At 57.9% G+C, this 15,344-nt stretch overlaps 1 protein-coding gene across 4 annotated transcripts in view; it reads right to left on the reverse strand.

Annotated features, from left to right (window-relative positions):
- The window catches only part of BCR (BCR activator of RhoGEF and GTPase), a 100,663-nt gene that overhangs the window by 43,907 nt on the left and 41,412 nt on the right, over positions 1-15,344 (reverse strand). For all 4 annotated transcript variants that reach the window (XM_032602394.1, XM_032602392.1, XM_032602395.1 and 1 more), the window contains exon 2: positions 5,440-5,606. In XM_032602394.1, the coding sequence (XP_032458285.1) occupies positions 5,440-5,606 (167 nt within the window). The remainder of the gene's footprint in view (positions 1-5,439; positions 5,607-15,344) is intronic.

The following is a 15,344-nucleotide window of genomic DNA, read 5'->3' on the forward strand; positions in this document are numbered from 1 at the left end:
GAAGCCAGCTTGTCAACCTGAGGACAAGCTTCCCGAGAAGGTTCCAGGTGGGATTAAATTAGGAAGGCATGGGGGTCCCGGCATGGCAGCTCGACTGTGGTCGCTGCAAATTCTGGATGGTCATCCAGCTAAGCCAAAGGCCACCCTTGGTCTTGACACCAGGAAACGGGCAGTTTGGAGCTGAGCAGGGCGGGCAAGGCCTCTCTCCACACCTTCTACCCGTGACCGAGGACTGGCTGTCCTGGAAGAGGCTGAGCCCAGGGGGCGTCGGGCCCCCCACACGGCCACCCCGACTCCTTCTGCAGTTCCCCTCTCCTCTCCCAGTACCTGCCTCGCCGGCCTCTGTGCCACTGCCACCAGACCCTTGGACCGATCAGGCCCGGGCAGCGCCGCCTCCCTCCCAGCCACAGTGGTGGGGCTGGGGGCCGTGGCCACCTGCCCAAGGGAAAGCCCATCCTCTGGGTTCAGGGCCTTTGTCCCTTGAACCTGCTCTTCTGAGCCTGCTTTCTAGACTCTGGACCCGCATACATGTGGGCTACGGCAAGGTCCCCCCTTCCCTACTACTAAACACCGCTACTGTATGTGGGGTGGTACTCCGCTGCCTTCGCGTCAGCACAGAGCTCACGCGCCCTCGGAGGCGGGGGGGAGGGTCCAAGATGGCTGGGAGACCACACTCCATCCCTAGTTGTGATGGTATCATGGGGGCGATGTGTCCCTGGTGCCCGAGAACGTGACTGTGTTCAGAGAAAGGGCCTTTAGAGAAGTAATCAAGTTAAAAGGAGGTCATCAGGGTGGGCCCTAGTCCAAAATGACTGGTATCCTTCTAACAAGAGACTAGGCGATCAAAAGGTACAAACTTCCAGTTAGAAAATAAATAAGCCCTGGGGATGTAATGAACAGCACGGTGACTATAGTTAATGAGACTGTATCGTATACGTGAAAGTTGCTGAAAGAATAGATCTTAAGAGTTCTCATCACAAGAAAAAAAGTTTGTAATCGTGTGGTGATGGATGTTGACTTACGGTTAGCGATCATTCTACAATATATATATATATCAAATCGTTACGTTGTACACCTACAACGGATATGTTATATGTCAGTGCCTCAATATAAACAAGAACAAGAGAAGGAGATTAGGACACAGACACACAGAGTGGGAAGACACGGGGAGAAGACGGGCATCTCTAAGCCAAGGAGAGAGGCCCCGGGAAAAACCAACCCTGCTGACTTCCAGCCTCCAGAACTGGGATAAATCAACCTCTGTTGTTTAAGCCACATGGTCTGTGGCACTTTATTACAGATGCCCAGGAAACTCATACAGATGACGATTCCAAAGGCAATGAAACTGCTGTTTTCATCGACTTCCTGGCCACACCCCTCACTTGCTCCTGGACCACCAACAAGGCAATCTGGTGTCAGGTTGGCCGTGCCCATGGCCTGTGCTCCACCAGGCTGAGGCTGCCCTCCCTCTGCCCGGCCTGTGCTGACCGGCCTCACTGTAGTCTGAGCGAGGCGCCAGACGTCTGGGGCCCTGTGTCCAGAGAAGGGGACGTAACAGCCCTGCGCTTTCCGTCATTGGTTTCCCAGCCTGTGGGTGAATGGGAGACAGCTGTGTGTGCACACATGGGGGACAGCCATCAGAGTTTTGGCTTAGAGCCACTCCGGGGAAAGGACCCCCACGTCCCACACCAGAGGCCCCGTCCAGACCACGCTGGGCAGCGGCTCCAAGGGTGGGAGCCTCTGGGGCACAGTGCCCGGAACACACAGGTGCTCCACGAAGACTCACAGAATAAACCAACCAATGAGAGGATCCAGAACCACTGGCTGGGCCCTGGCTTGGCCGCATCTTTACAAAGCTCCAAGGGCCCCTCCAGGGAACCCCTGTCCGTGAGACAAGCGGGTCCTGGGGTCTAGGACCATCCATGCAGGCTGCTCTAGGCCCCCAGTGCCACCACTATCAGCACAGATGTGCAGGGTGAAGGGATCCCATCATCTCCTCTCACCTCAGATCACAGAGGCCACGTCGCGAGCGGAGGCGCCTCGGGGAAGCAAGCTCCCAGCGGACGCTGTGCGGACCCTGCACGTGCCTCCCAGCGGGTCCAGGGTGAAGGCTCGTGCGCCCGGGAACAACCCCACTACTGTGAGCACGGCCAGTGGGGCTGCTCCCACCGCCGCGCGGCCTGCAGAGCCGGGCGGAAAAGGCACGTAGGCAGGGCAGCGCCCCGTCCAGCTCTCCGTTCCAGAGGGCGCAGCCAGCTCAAGGGAACGTCTGGGCGGGGGCGAGGGCACCTCTCCTCAGACTACAACCTTCTCCTGAGCCTCAAACGGGCCAGTGGCAGCAGACAGGGACGGCTCGTCTCGGCTTGGACACTGGCCCACCCCACCCGGAGGAGAGAGGGTGGAGGGGAAGTGCAGAAGAGAGAGCAAAGGCCAGGGCGGGGACCCGCGATGTTTACAACCCCACCTCGGCACGTGCCAGCGCGGGGGGAGGGCTGGTGAATGCACCCAGTCCAGACGCGAGACCGCAGGAGGAGGCTGGAGGAAAAGGGCGAGTGGAAGAAGGAATGAAGGAGGCCTCCTCTCACTGCTGCCCGGGAGGGGAGAGGGCAAGGCAACACAACCCTGAGGCTAAAAGAACAAATAAAAAATAAAAAATGAACTGGGTGTGGCAAAACAAGGTAGGGAAGCTGAGGGAGGGACCCAGGGGAACAGAACTGCCACCCGCCAGCCAGCTGCCAGGCCCACCCCCACCCGGGGCCTGGGGTGATTGGGGCGCAGAACCTGGGCCGTGAGGGCTGGCTGCTCCCGGCTGGGATGTGGTGGTCAGCACAGCTGCAGAACAAAGGACACCACCTCCCCACAGGATAGCAGCCGGGGGTGATGCCCAGACCCTCATCTTTATCGCTGGCTGGCACTGCATAGTCATGGGTCCAGGGGAAACACAGGCAAGACTGGCAGGCACCTCTGAGAACGACCAGGGATGGAGAATGTCACTGACACTCAGCGCTGGGACGGCCTCGGTCACCAGGATCTACCCTACATGGCCACCTGCATCCTTTCCACAGTGCCCCAGGCAAGGGGGGGGGGGCCTGGCCTCTGCTGACCCCTTACCCACCCCTGGGGACGGGTATGCACAGAGCTGACCTGCACCCCAGGAGGCCACCGAGCCCCCAAGTCGCCATGGAGTCCCCAGGAAGGTCCTCCTGACAGCTCACCGCTCAAAGGGCCCAAGCTCGGCAGCCGGGGATGAGCCCCACCCGGGAAGGCAGGGACGGAGAGGGATGAGCAGGGACCCCTCCCCTGGCTGATGGGGATGACGCAGCTTTGACCTCGAGACCACCGTGCTTTCTGTGGGTGCTAGAAAGTGACAGCTGCATCGTCTTCAAACCCATAATCAAAGATGAAAGAAGGAAGTCTCACTGCAGAGCTGATGGGGGACCCAGAAAGTCAGGGCTGTGCCTGTCTCCAGGGGAGTGAAGGGTGCCCACCCTGGGGCTCCAAGCACCTAACCACGGGGCTTCTGGAACAAAACAGTGCAGCCCTCCTCTGATCAAGTCCCCATCTCACTCAGGTGCTTCCTGACACCTCTCTGAGCCAGGTGGCCTGCTGGGGACTGCAGCCCCCAGGCCTGGCAAGCAGGTGCAGCCTCTAGCCTCGTGTGTAACGTGAGAAATGCCTGTGGGCTCTGCGAGGCAGGAGGGGGTGAGCAACTGGATCTGGACAGGCTCCACAGCAGATAAGCCCCTCAACTGGGGGCTAAAATGTGGGGGCAGAACCCCAAGTCAGTGTGGCAGGGGTCTGAGGGCAGGAGCCCAGGGAGAGGTAGGTGGGCATCCAGCCGCACAGGGCCTGGGGCACAGGGAGGGCAGAGCAGCCTCCTCAAGGGGCCTGAAGTAGAGCAAGGTGGTGCGGGGGGAAGACAACCCTCAGGGACCACAGACGGACAGGGAAGACTGTCCAAGTTCAGGGCTCAGCCGTAAGGATGCTTCTCTGTACCAAGTGACACCCACAATGCAGGAAGAAAGGGGATGCATCATAAAAAGGCAAGGCTGGGCTCCCCTGGTGGCGCAGTGGTTGAGAGTCCGCCTGCCGATGCAGGGGACACGGGTTCGTGCCCCGCTCCGGGAAGATCCCACATGCCGCGAAGCAGCTGGGCCCATGAGCCGTGACCTCTGGGCCTGCGTGTCCGGAGCCTGTGCTCCGCAATGGGAGAGGCCACAGCGGTGAGAGGCCTGCGTACCGCAAAATAAAAAAGGCAAGGCAGTTGAGGGAAAGACTGTCAGCTGAGGGGTTGGGAAGGCTTCAGATCTGGTAGCTGTATGGTCTCAAGCAAGTCACTTTGCCTCTCTGAACCTCAGTCCCCTCGTCTGTAAAATGGTGCAACTGGCTGTTTGGTAAGAAGCTGCACGAGGGAGGTATGCATTACACATGGGCTCCCCTCCCACTCCCGTTTCAGGACGAGAAGCCTGCCCAGCACGGTGGTCTTCAGAAATCACAAAAGCTAAAGAAAGAAGTAGTTCTGCAGCTAAGGCGCCAGCCCAGCGGAGAGGCCACTGCAGTGAAAAGATATGCTTCCAGCCACATGGAAAAGCAGAGTCCTCTCACTCTCTCTCTTTTTTTTTTTTTGCTGCGCTATGTGGCATGCAGGATCTTAGTTTCCCAACCGGGGATCAAACCCGGGCCCCCTGCAGTGGAAGCACAGAGTCTCAACCACTGGACCACCAGGCAAGTCCCTCTCTCTCAGTTTTAAACTCAGAGTGGAGATTACCCAGAAACAAGCTAAGCAGAAGGGGGAAGGTATGTGTCCTCAGGGACAGTGGGACCAGAAAGACAGAGGTGCCCCAAGGACAGCACCCTCTCAGACCAAAAGGAAAGACCCCGACAGGTCAAAGGGGTGCCCGGCTGGGCCCTAATGCACTTCAGAAGTGCCCGCTTGAGCCCTGGGACCGCTGGGAGCGTGAGGACACTGAGCCAGGCTGGGCTGGCACACCAGCTCCGCCACCACCCCAGCCCTGTGCCCACGAGAGAGGCACCTGCAGGATGTGCCAGCCTGCACTCGCCATGGACCTCGGGGCCTCAGTTCTCCATCTGTAGAGTGGAGGTGATGGCGGGATCATTAATGACAATGAGACCTCAGGAGAGGGACCCTGGAAAGTGGATGAGTCATGTCACACCGCCCTGCTCGGCACCCTGCTGGGGCCACCACCCCAGTTTCCGCTGCTTTAGACGGCAGCCAGCGAGTTCTGGGCCTCAGCACGGTTGCCTGCCTCGTCCATGCCCCGCCGACAGAGCCCCACGACCCCCCAGCTCATGCTCCCGGCAGGCGGTCCCCATGCACCAGATGGGGGAATAAGGGCTTTAGTGACTGACTTCCGACTGTTGGCTGTCCCATCACCTACTTGCTACTGCTGGCACCCGCCCTCCCACCCCAGGACTCACCACTTTGGTGGACTCCGGTGCATCCCGGCTGCCCCTGCCCTTGCTGCCGAGGTGGGGCGAGGAGGAGGGTGAGTCATCCATGTAGGGCAGCCCGTCCTGGTGCCGGCGCTGCTCCTCGGCCCGGTCCGTGGCACAGCCGTACCCCGGCGGCGTCCCGAATGGTGCATCTACGTTGCAGAGAAGCAGCCTGCGTTAGAGCCAGGAGAGGGGCTCCACGCCCCACCAGTCACCTACAGGCGTGGAACAGAGGCCTCAGGTAGGCTGACCTCACCTTCACAACTGACGGCACCCAAAGACGGCAGCGCGAGGAGGGGACGAAGCAGCAGCCCCCTGGTCAGGCGACACAAGGCTGGGCTTTCGACAGCTGTGGGGCAGCGGGAGGGGGCCCTGAAAGGTGGACCCCAAGTGCTAGTGTCTTGCTGTCAGGGACATTCTTTTCCCTTTGTGGGGTCCGACCTGATCCTGCTGACCTAGGTGCAGGGCCAGGAAACAGGATGCAGGCCTCTCCCAGCCGAGTGTCCCTGAGAGCACAGAGAGTGGCTTATGCTACAGCAGGCTCCCTATTTGGGGGTACCTAGTTATAGAGCTAACACCTTCCTACAGGCACCTGACGGCAGTCAGCCCCATCCCAGGCCAAACCACAAAGCCCACACATGCTTCCAAGCCCTTGGCCCTTTGGTAGCTCTGTTCCCAGAACCGTTCTAATTCAGGGGAGCCCCTCACTGGGACATCAACTTACAATGGCCCAGCCTGTTCCAAATCTCACATGAGGGTCACTTCTCGACCCCTTCCAAAGGGCACCTGGGATTTCCAAGAGGTCATCCTAACTGGGTTAAGTCACGTCACCATGACTCACCTGCAAGCAGCCCAAGGCTACAGCGCAGGTGGCCTCCGGGGCGGTCAGTCACCAGTTTACAACAACTGCCACCACCAAACACTGCCTAGGCCAGGCGGGCACAGGGCCCAGCACAGGGCCACTCTCGGGCTTCCAGAGCCTGAAGCGGGACTGTTCTCACTTCCTTCCGTGTGGGCAGCCTGGAGGAGCTCACTGCAGGCTAAGACCGGCTGCGGGCGCCCACACGGCCAAAGTCCCAGCTCCCTCCCACGCCTCTGCCTCACCCCATTCCTCCACCTCCAGTCCCAGCTGGTCACATGCCTTCTAACAGGTGTCCTTAGCCCTGGCTACAGGGCAGCGTCACCTGGGGAGCTTTGAAAACAGACCGAGTCAGATACCCAGGGTGGCCTGGGCCCTGGTGGCTGTAAAGGATTCCCATCGGACCCCAGCAGACAGCCAGGGCAGAGATCCTGCACTACCCCCACCCGGCCTGGCACTGTGCTGGTTGCCATGCCGATCCGCCCATGTCCCTGGTGTCTGCACTCAGGTGCCAGCCGCAAAGGCCAGGCTGGGTTCTGCCTGTGTGTGTGTCCACAGGAGGGTCCCAGCAGAGGCTAGTTCTGGGGTGAGTGTAGCAGGAGGACCCCAAGAGCTGCACAGAGGCACCCCGGTACCTCTTAATCCCATGGACCCTTAATCCACGGACCATCATAGGGGCTTTAGTTACCAAGATCGTTGTGTTATCACCCACAGACCCCCTGGACTTTGGGTTTTGTATTGTCCTTGCAGGACAGTCCGAGGCCATGGTCAAGTTCTACCTCCTCCTCCTGAGTATCTGCAATGGCACTTCACTAGCTTTCACTCAGGATCCCCAAGGACAGCTGGGGAGGGGTCAACTGTCTTAAAACCCACAAAACCCTGTTAATGCAGAACCCTAATTCCATACCCCACCCTCCAAGACAGGTCTGACTCCAGCTCCCACTTCCTTCTGGGAATCACAGGTTTGTTTGCTTGTTTAAATAAAATAAACACGAGGCCTTCTTTTCCTAAATTACAGCAACCCCTACTCGAAACTTGCCAACCACGGGAGCTGCTTCCGACAGCAGCTGGGCACGGGCGGAAGGCTTCAGCTGCCGAGGCCTCATTCCCCTCGAACCTGAATGGTCCCCCCGGGCCACAGGGCTCTCTGCTCTGGCCCTGCAACCTGGGACTCACCCTCCAGGTGGGGCAGGTGGGCAGCTCTAAGCCGTGGTAGGAATGTCTCAGAAGCGAGAGGCTCTGGTCTTGTCCAGGGGGCTGCACACCTGAGATGGTGCGGTTCACGTAAGCCGTCCATGTCTCAGTTTTGCTGACTTAAAATTGGGCCTGTGAACTCGACAATGGATAGAGGCCCCCTCAGCTCTAAAACATCACTGTCACTCTTTAGGGCGGCCAGCCATGCCCTCCCCACCTCCTTCAACAGGTCCCATCCTCTGCCCCCAACTCCTCCTCTGGGCCCAGCTTTTCCATTAGCTCAGAATTACCAGCGTCCACATATCCTAAGAACCTTTGAACTGTTTTTTAAAAAATAACAATCTTGGGCTTCCCTGGTGGCGCAGTGGTTGAGAGTCCACCTGCCGATGCAGGGGACACGGGTTCGTGCCCCGGTCTGGGAAGATCCCACATGCCGCGGAGCGGCTGGGCCCGTGAGTCATGGCCACTGAGCCTGCGCGTCCAGAGCCTGTGCTCCGCAACGGGAGAGGCCACAACAGTGAGAGGTCCGCGCACCGCAAAAAAAATAAATAAATAAAATAAAATAAAAAATAACAATCTTAAAAAGTCAACATATTCTTTATCGCCTGGAAGAACACTGAGCACGCCACCTGATTCCCAGGCCCGTGACTGCGCTGAGCTCGTGACCAAGGTCAAATCGACACTGAGTCTCCAGTAAGAACTTCAGGGTCAGGCTCAGGGCCCCAAGGCTCACCCCAAGAACTGCAGGAATTCATGTTTGTGAAACCACGTGCTGGTTCCACGATATCCCGGCTACAACCTGGTGCAAAACCAAGTCATTGCCCCACCCCGTGAGGGTCTGCTGGCCCGTGTCCAGGGGGACCATAGGCTCCGACGTGGATGCTTCACCCCCACCAGGTGAGACTGAGGGGCCAGATTTGCAGCCAGATGCCATGGCGTAGTGAGGAGGCTCCCTGGCAACTAAAAACCCAGCCATCTTCCCTCTGCACACACCTCCCCAAACCGACGTCTGAGGAACTGATGCTTTTAAGCCTGAGTTCTGGATGGCTGGCCACCCCTTCTGCATCCCACCTGAGGGCTCAGTCTACTGTCCAGCTCATCTGGACTCAGCACCCCTCATTTCAATGACCCCCCCAAGACTGCTCCGATGCAAGTGTGATGGGCGGGAAGAAAGCCCTCAGTTGCCTCTTCCCGCTTCTAACCAGCACACAGGGACCTGCCTTCCTCTCACCCTGTGGGAGGGTTTTCATACCTGAGGTCCCCACACCACAGGGGTCCCCCTCCTCTTGAGCACAAGGTGCATTCTTTGGGGATTTGGAAAGCCACTGTCTCCCCAGAACCAGAGCAAAGTGAGAGAGAGGCCTTGTTCTCCCCTCCTCTGCCAGCAACACCCAGCAGGAAAACCTCTCTGGGCCTGGCCACTTGGTGACACGGTGGCCGCTGAGGCCAGGCACTTCCTGCAAAGCTCTACCCAAGGCTGAAGCCAAACACAGGAAAGAAGCGGGCATGGGCCTGGGATCCCATGGCTTCTAGAGGCTCAGTGAGATGAAGGAGGCTCAACCCAACTCAGAGCCAGAGGGGAAGGGGGAAAGGGAGGGAGGGGGAAGGGAGGGAGGAGGGAGGGGAGGGAGGGGGAGGGGGAAGGGAGGGGAGGGAGGGGAGGGGGCAGCGAGGCTGAGTCACAGCTCCCGGCTTAGTGTGGAAAAAGGTTTGCACAGTGAAATCTGAAACCTCCTCTCCAGGCAAGTTGGCTCAGCAGCCTCCAGCCAAGCACTCTGCAAATCTAAAATCCATCCTCCAATGCAAGGAAAAAAGGCAGCCCCCCCCCTCAAAAAAAGCAGAAGGAAAAGGGTCGGTTCGGTTGGGGGGGGGGGGTCCCAGTTGGTGCCCAGGTCCCATCCCCTTCTTACACCTCAAGGACGACACTGGTTTAAAAAACTCCTTGAAAAAATTAAACATAGAATTCCTATATGATCTAGCAATCCCACGTCTGGGTACGTACTCAAAGGAATTGAAAGCAGGGACACGAACAGATATTTGCACACCCAAGTTCACGGCAGCACTATTCACGAGAGCCATCGATGGGATAAACAAAATGTGGTCTATCCATATATCCATACGATGGAGAGTATCACTCGACCTTAGAAAGGAAGGACATTCCAATATCTGCTCGCAAGGTGGATGAACCCTGAGGATGCCGTGTTAAGTGAAATGGGCCGGTCACAGAAAGACAAATTTACTCTATGACTGCATTTACAGTCAAATTCATAGACACAGAACGTGGAATGGTGGTTACCGGGGGCTGGGGGTAGAAGAGACTGGAGTTACCTTTTAATGGGGACAGAGTTTGGTTCAGGAAGATGAAAGGAGTCCTGGAGACGATGGTGGGGATGGCTGCTCAACAACGTGAATGTACTTAATGCCGCTGAACGGCACACTGACAATCATTAAAGTGGTCCACTTTATGCTGCGCACATGACACATTCCTAAGCCCCTCCCGCCATTGGCAACGGTGAGGTGGTGGTACCGGGGGGAGCAAATGAGGGCGGCTTCCCTTAATCTCTAGCAGCCCCTTGGCAATCACACGTAAAATAAGCACAAAATAAGCATAGAATTGAAACTTCCGAGGGTGTGCTCCCTGAGAGAGGTCTGGGTGATGGCCACCTAGGCTCCAGGACACCCTCCCACCTCTGTACTGTTGAGCAATAAAGACAATAGGGAAGCCTGGGCTTTCTCTGTAAATGTAGCCTCAAGGGCAGCCCCTGCCATCACGCTGCCCACCCGTCAACTTGGCAGAGCCGCACGCCACGCCGGGTCCGAGCCACCCTTCTCCTCTGAGTTTACACACCCCTTCCCGGGCCTCTTCCCTGTCCACCTGCATTCTCCCCAGCCAGGATGGATGAGATCCCTGCCAGTCGGGCTCCTGAGGTCAGAGGAGGACCTGGCCCATCGCAGACCCGTGCCTGCAGCCCCCCGATGCTGTCCTCCCTGCCCTGGCAGAGCCACGCCACACCAGCCCGGAAAGCGCCACCTGCCCCCGGACCAGCCTCAGTCCCTCAGCCCCTCACAGGGCCCCCAGGAGCCTCGACACGCCCCTCCTCATTTCTGCTTTTGCACCTCAGGGAGCGAGACCCCCTCCGAGGCCTCTGCCGGGCCCTGCGGGACCCCCGCTGCAGGACTCCCATGAAACGTGTACCCAGACCGCTGGCTGCTCACCTCCTGGGGGCAGCCGAGCAGGGGGGCCCTCCCGGACCGGAGGTGCCTGGAGGGTCCCCGGTTCCCACCTCGGCTACCTTGCTGCTGCGAGATCCCGGGCCCCGTCCCACCCCTCAGGTCAACGTGCCCTCCCCACCCCATGAGTCTGGAGCAGGCCCTCAGGAGGAGCAAAGGTTACAGCTCTCAGCCCTCCCTGCCCAAAACAGACAAGGGACGAAGGAGAGAGGCCTGGGGAGCAGGGAGTGGCTCGCTGATAAATACACATGGGGTCAAGAGGACACAACAGGCGACTTCCCTGTCGGTCCAGCGCTTAAGACTCCGTGCTTCCACTGCAGGGGGCACGGGTTCCATCTGGGAACTAAAATCCTACAAGCGGCGTGGCGCGGCCAAAGAAAAAAATAGAAGATAGAACAGGAAAAGGGGCACCGGGAACTCGGGTGGGGCGACAGGAAGACCCTGGCAGCGGGTGGTCTCCATCCCCATTGACACCGCCAGCAGAGGGCTGGGCTGTATTTATTTACGAAGTTAAAAGCAGATCAAATACTGGCTTCCTTCCTGCGTCTCGGTCAGCTGCAGCGTGAGGCAGCCCTGGAGCCCTCACCACATCGCATGGTGTCTGCAGAAGCCCCCTTCCCGGCTCCTGCCCTCCTCTCCTGGTCCCACACCCCTTCCTGGTCCCAGGGCAGCAGCACAGTGGTGCTGGTGGTACAGTGCTGGGTACTTTCACAGATAGCAGCTCACATCCTTGCGGGGGGTCCTGCCAGGTAGGCATCGCCCCTCTGGGAGAGGCTCAGAAAACTGGGCGGGGAGGGAGGTCCAGGTCTCACCAAAGGGCCCACAGGCTCCACGGGACACAGCTGACTCTGGACCCCACACTCATCCTGAGCTTTGAGCCCTCCTCCTCCTGCTGCCCTGTGTGCTGAGAGCAGATTCCATCTGTGGGACGGGCCACTGGTCCTGGGGCTCCGTGTCCAAGGCTGGCTCCTTTATTTGTAGCAGAACTTGGGTACAGTCAGAGGATGTCTGTGGTGCTACAGGGAAGTAAGCTCCCCAGTGAAAAACCCTCAAATCTTTGATGTAGCAAGTAGGTATTTTTGCCAAATACCTGCTGACCTTTGCCCGGCACAGCCTCTGGGCCAGGCACAGGGCTGGCCACCCGCCCACATCATCTCCTTGAATCCCCGCCCCCATCCCCTTAGGGGGCAGGAACTTCCAGATGCCCATTTTTCAGACAGGAAAACTGAGTCTCCGAGAGAAAAACTACACCCAGGTCCGCCGTGTGACCTGCCCAGTTCGGTCACCTTCCAAACACGTTTCAAAGCGAAGACATTTTTAAAAAGCTGAACTGATAACCGTATGACTCAGCAATTACCCTCCTGAGGTATGTAACTCAAAGAGATGAAAACAGGTATTCAAACCAAAACTTGTACCAGAACGTTCAAAGGGCACTCTCTTTTGCAATATTTCAAAACAGTCAAAAGGTAAAACAACGCAACTATCCCTCAACTGATGAATGGATCGGGAGGGATAAATCAGAAGCCTAAGGGTGAACACACACACCACTATATATAAGACAGATAACCGACAAGGACCGACTGTATAACACAGGGAACTCTGCTCAATATTCTGTGATAATCTATATGAGAAAATAATTTTAAAAAGAATACATGTATATAACTGAACCATTTTGCTCTACACCTGAAGCTAACACAACACTGTAAGTCAACTATACTGCAATAAAATAAAGCAAAAAAAACTGATGAATGGATAAGCACATTGATACACCAAAGTGGTCTATCCATACAAGGGAATATTATTCAGCCTTAGAAAGGAAGGAAGTATTTACACAGGCTACAGCATGGATGAATCTCCCAAACATTATGCCAAGAAGGCAGCCCCCAAAGACCCCACTTACTGCCTGATCCCATTTATATGAAATGCCCAGAGGAGGCACATCCATAGAGACAGAAAGCAGGTACCTAATGAGTATGGGGCTTCCTTTCGGGATGCTGAAGATGTTTGGGGGGACTTCCCTGCTGGTCCAGTGGGTAAGACTCTGCACTCCCAATGCAGGGGGCCCAGGTTTGATCCCTGGTTGGGGAACTAGATCCTGCATGCCGCAACTAAGAGTCCGCATGCCGCAACTAAGAGTCCGCATGCCGCAACTAAGACCTGGCGCAGCCAAAAAATAAATATTAAAAAAAAAAAGAAAACGTTTGCGAACTAGATAGAGGCGGTGGTTGTACATTATGAATAAACTAAGTACCAGTGAGCGGTTCACTTGAAAATGTTTAGTTTTCTGTTGTATAATTTCATCTCAACAACATAAAACAGAACAAAACGGACCTGATTTTCTCTCTTAAACAGGGACCTCAGAACATAATCCAGCCATTTCCTGAAGACCCGGAGCATCGTTCCGGACAGAGGTCAGTACGGCCTGGCACTGTAGCCCCAGGCCACCCACGGGCAGTGAGAGGCTGCCGCGCTTTCTGAGATATCTGGGTGGTTCTTCTGTTTTCTCCTCCACCGTCAGGCTGGCAGCTGTCCCTTCCTGCAACTACACCACGTGGGTCAAAATCCTTTCCATCGAGACATCCCCCATCCAGTCAGCCGCTGCATCCTGGCGAGAGCCCGCCGTCAGAGCCCGTGGTTCTGTGGGAGAAGGAGGGGCAGAGAGGGCACCCCAGGAACCAGGACCTCTCAGCCTTCATGCTGCCACCCCAACAATGACATCACCAGGCCAGCGTGGCAAGTCCCAGCTGCCCGGGCAGGGGGAGCTCACAACTCAGACTAGCGTGTGCCACACAGAAGGCCCTGAGGCTGGTTAAGTCCCCACAACAGGCCGGAAAATGCAGTCGGGAGGGGCCTGAGCTCCTCTCCAGGCAGCCCCAGGTGCCCAGGCTGAGCTCTTGGGGTGATGGGCCGACAGCTCCCACGGCCCCTCCCACCCAGGGTTTGGGTTCCAGCTGGGTGGAGCTTGAATTGCCTGAAGGTCAACTCTGCCCAGGACTTTCAGCACTAAAGCCCGAGTGCCCCCAGTGTGGGCAGACGAGGACCCTCCCCAGTCAGCATCTAGAACATTATCAAAGGACTCTCTTCTGTCTCCAAGGACCCACCTGAGCCTTTTGCTCCCAGATCCTCGGGAAGGGAAAGATCACTTATGCTCTGGGCCTGGGCCGGAGCCAGCTGGTGCTGGGAGGGGCGGGCGGAGGCTGCAGCACCAGCTGCGGGGAGCTGCAGCCCTCAGGCCAGGATGATGAGACTGTTACTCTGCACAGCCTGGCTCTGTGACCACGGCGGCAGTTTGCCCTCAGACAATCAAACTAATGTATGTACTGAGCACCCAATACTCAACCAAGACGTAGGGCACCCCTGACTCATGCTGGCACCACAGACCCAGCCCCTGCCCCCGGGGGCTGCAGAACCCCAGGAGTCACGTGACACATGCATCATGGCAAGGCCACCGATGAGGGGCAGCTGGACCCTCAGGCGGGCAGCAGAGACCGTCTCCCCGGGGAAGTGACCATGGAGTGAGGGGGCAGACGCTAGTTCCCCCAGAACGCGAGGCAGGAAGGACAGAAGAGGAGGCCGTGTGAGGATGGGGGCAGAGGCTGGAATGATGCGGCCACAAGCCAAGGAGTCCGCGGGGCCACCAGAGTTGTACACGGCCCGGCCCCAGCTTCACTTAGTAAAGTGAAGCTTACTTCACCAAGTAAGTTGGACTTACTTCTGCCTCCAGAACCGGAGAGCACACACATTTGTTGTTTAAGCCAGTGTGATAATTTGTTATGGCAGCCACAGGACACTGACACAGATATAAAGATATAGCCCATGGCCTGGAAGTGGTGCCACGGAGTCAGAAAAGAGACGGCCGGCCCGAGGGATCCAGAAGGGCTTTACAGAGGTGAGGTCCGTATGAGACAGAATGACTGGGCCTTCAGCCAGCAGAGACGCTGGAGGGGGTCGGGGCCTCCAGGGTCCCGCATGCGGGAGGCTGGGAAGGTGACGTGCGGGAACTAGAGGAGAGGCAGCAGCAGTCCTCCTGGGGAAGCTGTGAGCTGCGGGCCGAGGACTCGGGCTTCATTTAGGAGGAATCAGGGGCCTCGAAGGTCTGCAGCAAGAGTGGGGCCCGGGGGCCGGCGACACTGGCAGGATGTCTGGGTGTGGCGCTGGAGGAGGGACCAGCCGGAGGCTTCTGTGACGGTCACTCCAGGTGAACCGGTAGAGGGCCCAGCTTCAGTGGGAACAGACAGCAAGACATGGACACACAACAGACAGGGCCAGAACGAGGGGCTTGGACGGAGGGGAGGAACAGACCTCAGGGAAGGAGGTGGGAGGAGCGCAGCGGTGAAGGCAGCAGGATGGCACCCGCAAGAGGGCAGCGCCAGGCACAGGACCGTGGTCTAAGAGTGGAGGGGAAGCCATCAGCGTGGTCCCTCCTTGCTGGCCCAGGTGCCCGGCCAGGAGGCAGGTCACGGTCACTGCACGGCTATGCCCCCCTCCCCCAGCCCATTCCCACTCCAAAGAAGAAACACGGAGGGTAGGAAAGAAAAGATGGCAGGAGGGAAGGGCTCCCTACCTGGTGGACACCACATGGAGCCCAGCCCAGGGCCCAGCCACC

The sequence above is a fragment of the Phocoena sinus genome, chromosome 14 (assembly GCF_008692025.1).
Source record: "Phocoena sinus isolate mPhoSin1 chromosome 14, mPhoSin1.pri, whole genome shotgun sequence".
Classification (NCBI taxonomy): domain Eukaryota; kingdom Metazoa; phylum Chordata; class Mammalia; order Artiodactyla; family Phocoenidae; genus Phocoena; species Phocoena sinus.